The following is a 7,911-nucleotide window of genomic DNA, read 5'->3' on the forward strand; positions in this document are numbered from 1 at the left end:
ATTCTTTCAAAAAACACTCCCAAGTGATTTTTTGAACATACACACTTTTGACCTATGATGTCATGTCAGTACTTTTGTAATGTTGAAGATGGGCTTACTGTCGACAAAAAGATACAACCATTACTTGGGCCTTAGTCTTCATGCCTGGAATGACGAGAGAAGCAGACCCAGAGAAAGAAAAGTAGGGAGAGAACAAAAACATGGTGAACAAGATTACTAGAGCATTATTATGTACAAATCAACCAAAAATCCTCTTCACTCTTTCTATTGGTGAAAAACAAGTATAGGAATGCGATGAGCACCTCCGTGAATATATGCGGCAGCTTGCTGATCGCATTGGAAAATAGATGTGCAAATGTGAGAGTTAACGAAAGGTGGGAGCGTGATATCAAATAAATACTGCAGTGATCAACCACGTATTCAAAGATGTGCAAAAAATAGGCTGGAACAACTCCTTTTATTTCCAATGAATCATAGCAGCAAACATCATCAGAATCACAAATGCAGCAGAGTTCACTTGGACCATCGAGCTGGCTGCAAACAAGACAAAAGGCAGAACAGATGGATTAAACATGTGATCATCAATATGAAATCAAACAGCTATTTTAATTGAATTAGTGTAACTTGGAGGTCTGCATTCAACGGATATTTAAGTGGATTAACCTATACAAATGTCGAATTCAAGTAAGAATATGCTGTTTGTCAATGTTTTTAATCAAAATGATCTTTTTAGAACGCCGGTTTGTAAATACATCAGCAGAAAAACAGGATCCGGACATGTTGCTTTCTTTAAGAGAATGTCGTTCTAAGGTTTTGGTATGTCCTAAATTGAGATTCATTGCACTGAATCATAGTTCTAATACAAATACCTTGAGGCAATTACCACCATTCAGTCAAAAAATAAGTGCTGATGTCGAAATTGAGTTTCTAGTCTCACCTTGATTCTTACCACTGCCAGATAATGCTGGTGGTGAAGCAGTAGACTTATTCGACATTGAAATCCCAAGGTTTGCACAGTTCAGTCCAATTGCACCTTAACACATGAAATGAAACTTAATCAGATACCGTATTCTGAAACGAAATTGGTGCGTGGTTCTTCATCATCATCAATATTAAAAAATTTCTAGGTAGTGCTTACATTCTTCAAAGCAAGGGAAAGTAGTGACATTAAGAAGATTAGAATAACCGTCAGCACATTCGCAGCTGTATGTGAATCTTGATGTCTTGTTGCATGAGCCGCCTCCACAATACGACCAAAAGCAAGCTATAACACCAAAATCACAAAATGTGTGAAGGCATGCTAGAAAAGAACTCAAACATTATGCAGTGCTAGTGCTGGAGATGGTATAATAGGTAAGAGTTAAACAGTTTATTTCTTATATAAATATGAGAGTTAATAGTTAGTACGATTAAAGATTGATGACTCGTTGGCTTTGCTCGCATTATCTGAAATAGGGGCTGGAGTTTTTGTGCAGGAAAAATCCAGATTACCTACAAACACCAAAATATCATTAGCTTCATCGTGTCAATGATTTTTATAAGCAAGTATCCAGGTAACGAAAGAGACAATTATCGGAAGGCAAGGACATATCTCGACCAATTAAAAGGAAGGATTATGATCCAATCTTTGATTTATAGGTAAGACATCCAAATCACATCCTAAATTGTAAGCTAATCTCCATAAACATTTCACCATAACTGTACTCCAAGTAAAGATCAGCATGTGATTAACAAGTCCTACCAAATTAAATTAAATGCGCATTTGATTTAACAGTTTTCGCCTTTCGGCCTGCACTGCCTGTCATGGCTAGATGGCTACATACACTTTGACGTCATTTTTCTGTTCTGGTGTGTAAATCTCTAACTAGGTATCTTGCTCTGTTTTTTTTCCCTACCATTGGAAGGTGATATCTGTATTCATCTCTAAACATTTTTTTTCTTCCAGTTATAGACCTCTACGCTACTTTTTTTTTAATCAACGGAGAGGGAAATTCGAACTTGGAATCTATTCCAATTTTCAACATTGACAACAGAAGTACCACTATACTAAAAGCTAGCTGGGTGACCTCTAAACTACTTTATCCTGCCATGCCATCTACAAAAAGCAAGTATTTCCTTCCCGTCACATTCACATTAAGTAGCAGTGATCAACTAGCACAAACATTTTCCAAGCCAAATTGATAGGATCCTTCAACCACCTAATATTACTTTTTATAAAATAAAGGCTAATCAGTTACCACCAAACTATATCCTATGACCAAACATCTCTAAGACTATAATCACCAACCAAACTAACAGTCTAATTCTATTAAAAAAACAATAATTTTCTGTATCAAGATTTTCTCCATCTCTAGGAAGTAAGAGCTATTCAAAGTATTTGAATTCAACAACAAAATTTGAAAGATATTACTACACAAAATCCATAACCCACTTAAATAATTTTAGAAGAGAGAGAGAGAGAGAGAGAGAGAGAGAGAGAGAGAGAGAGAGAGAGGACTTGCAATTGGGAATGACGCAAGGGAGGAATTTGAAGTGATCAGTGTGGTTAGAAGAAGTCTGCTTCCACCCAGGATCACATTCACATTCAAAAAAGAAAGTGCTATTACTCGAAGGCTTGCAAGTTCCTTTTCCACATTCCACTTCTTTACACACATCATCTGCCATCACAAGAAAGTCACCGTTTTACAATAAACATAAAAAATCAAAGAAACCCAGAAAGAAAAACCCAAAATTACTGAAAACTGACAGAATTTATAGAGTGAAGCGAAATGAAACAAACCCCAGATTGGAGACGAGATAGGAGGCAGTAGATTACCTAATGGATTAGCAGTGACTGGTTGAAGAACAAGGATGGAAAATATGACAAGCAATGCAAAGACAGAGGTGGAAGAAGAAACCATATCTGAAAAGTGCTTACACACAGTGTCAGAGACAGAACTGATTAAGCTGATGAGATGGTATGGAAGGAGAGACAAGTGGAGCGACGGTGAGGTAAAAGCTCCGTGATCGAATTGACTTTGTCATGGACTTTTCAAATTGGCAGGTTAGGCTCCTGTAGATAATTGCAGGCCGCGTTAACTGGCTGAGCCGATAAAAAGGTTCACACTTTACATGGGCATCTTGGGTACTTTGCAGTTGGGGTTTGGATCCTCTGCAGTACTTTTGTCTAAATTTCGTTCAGTGTTAATTATACTGATATGGAACCATTCACTATCCGTTGTATTTTTATTGTCAAGTTTCCAACATATCGGAACTTTACAATCTTTCAACAGATTCTTCCTCCTTAATTGTATTGAGGACATGTTAACTTACATTACATGGCATCTCGGAACTTAACAACCTTTCAACACATTCTTCCTCCTTAATTGTATTGAGGACATGTTAACTTACATTACATGGTATAGCCATATGAATGAATAAAGATGTGAAAGATTGGGTAAAGGTATAAAACAACATCCTGATGTTAGTAGAAAACCTTTATTTTTCAAGTATCTCATACTCAAAATTGATGAGACTCACATATTTATGCATTTTTTAAGTGTGAGTAAATGCAAAATTGAGAATCATAATCATTCATTCTAAATCTCATACATAGTAAATTAACAAGTCATTGTTACATGTTGGTTTGATTTTGGTTTTATATTGTTTTTGGCTTGTCTTATATTTGATTGGCATATGGAATGAAAATTTCAAACCGCTGGAAATGCATGTTTATCTAGTGAGTTTGCTTCCCAATAAACAGAAAAATGTGGGAGCTTTCGGGTTCGATGCTCCGAGCTGTTGAGTTTGCTTGACTGTGGTCATATGAATGAATGAATATGTGATTCATTCATTCTAAATCTCATAAATAGTAAATTAACATGTCATTGTTACATGTTGGTTCGATTTTGGTTTTTTATTGTTTTTGGCATGTCTTATATTTGATTGGCATATGGAATGAAAATTTCAAACAGTTGGAAATGCACGTTTATCTGGTGAGTATGCTTCCTAATAAATAGAAAAATATGAGAGGTTTCGGATTCGATGCTTCGAGCTGGTGAGTCTGCTTGACTGTGGCTACGGGCAAGGTGACCCATAACCTATTTGGCTACGGAATGAGTAGATAACCGTAGTTTACCACCAGTTGTCATCTTTAAAAAAAAAAAACGAAAAAGAAATGCACGTTCGTCTTTGAAATATACGCCCACTATTAAAGAAGCTATGTTACTTATAGCTATATCAATCCTCAATGGCTTTACCGACCACCTAATTTTTATAGCGTCTACCACCAAATTCCAAACTCAAACCTCACACAAGGATGTGGTGGAACTCAAATGATGGTGATATTTGGATGCATCCATCTGTACGCTACTAAAGCTTAGCGCAATGTTTCTAAGCTTAGTAGAAGTAGAGAAATATTCAACATCGAATATGTGGTGCTACTTGTAATGGTCTCATGTTATAACGCTGTTTGGATCTGATTTTGTGTCATGGGTCCAAGTAATCAAAATTGTTGAGTGAGCAAAAAGGTTGAATGGAAAGTTGTTAAGATAATTTTGTTATTGTTGAGGAATAATATTATGATTTTTAATCGTACTAATTATGCTTAAAAAATGAATCATTTTGACATTTTTTTATACGAGATAAATGAAATGCAAACTAGATCTTCAATTCAAAAGTAGTATGGTTCAGTGTGAATTGGGATTCTTAGAGCAACTCCACCAGGACAATTAGCCCAATGGACCAATGACTTCACCAACCCAATAGCCAGAGCTGCAGGCTCCAGCCTAGAGGGTGATTGGGCAGGCCGCCGGGGGGGGGGGGGGTGGGGGGGGGCGCAAGTGAGAAACCTAGCTCGAATCGGTGGCCCGAGAGCCTGAGGGGCAAGTGATGCAAGGCTAATGTCATGATGACATCATTCACATTATAAAATTAATAAAAAATATCAAAAAGTAAAAAATTAATAAAAAATGTAAAAAATTTGGAAAAAAATAAATATAAATAAAAAGAACTAATAAAAAAATTATAAAATTAAAAAAAAAAAAATCAATTCGGGCGTTTCATTCCCCAGCTTTGTCTCCACTGCCACCTCGCCACACTCGATCCCCGACCTTCGACCACTCCACCTCTCACGCGCCTTCTTCTTCTTTCTCTCCGACTCCTCTGTCACTGAAAAACCCACATGCCGCCGCCTCAGCTCTACTGTAACGACGACACTATGTCTGACAGTGCATCGATGGTGCATGCAAGACCACAGTCGCGTTCCACATGCTCCATAGATTCGAGAAATAAGGTTTTGAGGTTGAATTACTAAAGCAAATGGTGGTGATGGTGGCTAGTTTGTCACTGTGCTAGAGAGAGAAAGAGAGTTTGTGGAAGTGAGGGAACTCTCTGGAACCAATGCATGTTAGGTGGCTTGTTCACAAGTGTAGCCGTCTTGCATGTATGACAGATGGAACTTGGAAATCTAATGACACACACACACACACACACACACACACACACACATATACATACATATATATATATATATTTATATATGTTTTCTTTCCAACGAGTTCACCCAAGGAATATTGTCACATCCCAGCCCGGGCAGGACCACTTCCCGTGCCCGCTCCACCACCGTAGCACGATATTGTCCGCTTTGGGCCCCGACCACGCCCTCACGGTAGTGTTTTTGGGAACTCACACGAGAACTTCCCGATGGGTCACCCATCCTGGGAATGCTCTCGCGCGCTACTTGCTTAACTTCGGAGTTCCAACAGAACCCGAAGCCAGTGAGCTCCCAAAAGGCCTCGTGCTAGGTAGAGTTGGGAATATACATTTAAGGATCACTCCCCTGGGCAATGTGGGATGTCACAAAAATGATAAGTGATATAAGCTCAATCTTTAGGGTACAAAGTCAATCTCAACTCCTATATTGTTTCCCTTTATTGAATTTCATAACCATTCGTTAATCTGTCCTTCAAATTCCTCTATAAAAAAAAAATTGCATAACTAAATCATACGTCTAAAAAAATTGCATAACTAAATGACACGTGATACAACGAGACCGATTAAAAATCCTATCTGAAATTACAAATAAAATTATTTTTTATTATTTTATAAAATAAAAAATACTAATATTTTATTACCTATTGCCCTATTGCCATGGCTATTCAGTTAGGGGTAGAGATGCAAAATGCAGTTACTATTTGTTGTACCATGTATTGGGCCTCAGTATTTAGGCTTCATTACTTAGCCCATGATTCATGTAAGAGGGGAGGAAACCCTTATTCTATAAAAGGGCTCCCTCGCACTCACTAGAGGAGGACAGATAGCAAAGGAAAGCACAGAGGGCAGCACACAAAGAGCTCCCTTGCTTGTCTATTGTAATCCACACATTTACATAATGAAACGAAATTGACATCAGTGTGGACGTAACTTAACTTGGGTGAACCACGATACATCTTGTGTTGTTTGCTTCCTTGTCTCTATCCATTCACATACTTATCCACACTAATGACCAGAGCAATATAGCGAAGGTCACAAATTTGACACTTTCTGTTGTACCAAAGTCCTTGCCGATTTTGTGTATCAACATTTGGCGCCGTCTGTGGGAAATCGACACGAAAATCTAAATCGGTTTTCTCTCAATTTTTCATCTCACCACCGTGAAACCCTCACAAACTCCACACATTTACGTAGTGAAACGAAATCGACATCAGTGTGGATGTAACCCAGCTTGGGTGAACCACGATACATCTTGTGTTGTTTGATTCCTTATCTCTATCCATTCACATACTTATCCACATTAATGACCAGAGCAATCTAGCGAAGGTCACAAATTTGACACTTTCTGTTGTACCAAAGTCTTTGTCGATTTTGTGCATCAACATTTGGCGCCGTCTGTGGGAAATCGACACGAAAATCTATATCGGTTTTCTCTCAATTTTTCATCTCACCACCTTGAAACCCTCACAAACTCCACCGTGAATCTGCAGAAACATAAGAACCAAACACCTGCACAATCACTGCAAAACCCATGTCTTCCGCTCCAGCTCCTGGTCATGGCAGCAGCGATGTAAACACAACAGAAACTCACTTTCTTTTTTCTTTCATGGTCTCACCCGGGATCACAGCACGAGGCCGATCTCCGTCGTCGAGCAGGCCAAGGCAAGTTCGAGAACTAGGAGCTCTTCCTCTGGTTTCCTGTGAAGGGGATCAGAGTCGTTGTACCAAGCTCCGGCCTCATTTACTTCAATGTCGGCGTCATCGACGAGCAGTTCCCTTTGTCTACTCGAAACGCCGCTACCATGAGTGGAATCGGGGGACTCGAACTGTCATCACCACTCAACCTAGAGACGCCGCCGTTACAAACCTGCCGGAGGCATCCCTCTGAAATTGTCGGTCGTACCTTTCCACTTTCTGAAAAAAACCCACGGGAAAACTAGGAAGAAGATAAGCTTTCTTATAATAATTTTATTATTATTCCCCTTTGATATTTTCAGCCATGCCTGAGAGAAACCTATCATTATGTTTTCCAATCATTGTCTATTAATATTTTATATTATTATTTAATGTTTATTACAAGACCACTTGTCTGACACACGACTTAGGCCTGGTTTGGTACTGAGGTGATTCTGAAAAAAGCTGGTATAAAAAAAAGCTGGGAGCTGTTTTTGTGTTTGGTAAACATTTAGCTTCAGCCCTTTTTCACAGTTTTGGGTGAAAAAAAAGTCAAAAACAAGAAGCTGCAAAACCCAGCTTTGAAAAACAGGTTTTTTTTCACATCTGTTTTACATAAAAGTTTACCAAACACTATAATACTGCTTTTTTGTTTTCAAAAGCACTTTTACAAAAAAGTTTACCAAACACTCTACTGCTTTATTTTACAGCTGCTTATTCTCACAGCACAGCAGAAGCAGCTTTTTTTCAAAGCACATCAATACC

General features: G+C 38.4%; 1 protein-coding gene across 1 annotated transcript; it reads right to left on the minus strand.

Moving 5' to 3' along the window:
* Positions 1–201: 201 nt before the first annotated feature.
* On the minus strand, positions 202–3,158 carry LOC137737983 (uncharacterized). Its single transcript, XM_068477576.2, has 6 exons — positions 2,816–3,158; positions 2,502–2,657; positions 1,408–1,491; positions 1,139–1,264; positions 938–1,033; positions 202–534 (listed from the first exon to the last, which is right to left on the minus strand). The coding sequence occupies exons 1-6, from the start codon at positions 2,898–2,900 to the stop codon at positions 458–460; spliced, it is 624 nt and encodes a 207-aa protein (XP_068333677.2). The 5' UTR covers positions 2,901–3,158; the 3' UTR covers positions 202–457.
* Between the last annotated feature and the right edge of the window lie 4,753 nt (positions 3,159–7,911).

Source organism: Pyrus communis, chromosome 13 (assembly GCF_041283825.1).
Source record: "Pyrus communis isolate YQ-2024b chromosome 13, ASM4128382v1, whole genome shotgun sequence".
NCBI lineage: Eukaryota > Viridiplantae > Streptophyta > Magnoliopsida > Rosales > Rosaceae > Pyrus > Pyrus communis.

Excerpts from the sequence above, each read along its gene's own strand:
- LOC137737983 (XM_068477576.2), bottom strand. The coding sequence starts at position 2,900 with ATGGTTTCTTCTTCCACCTCTGTCTTTGCATTGCTTGTCATATTTTCC. Across the intron at positions 2,658-2,815 it reads AGTCACTGCTAATCCATTAG|ATGATGTGTGTAAAGAAGTG; the intron begins GTAATCTACTGC and ends TTGTGATGGCAG. Across the intron at positions 535-937 it reads TGGCAGTGGTAAGAATCAAG|CCAGCTCGATGGTCCAAGTG; the intron begins GTGAGACTAGAA and ends TCTTGTTTGCAG.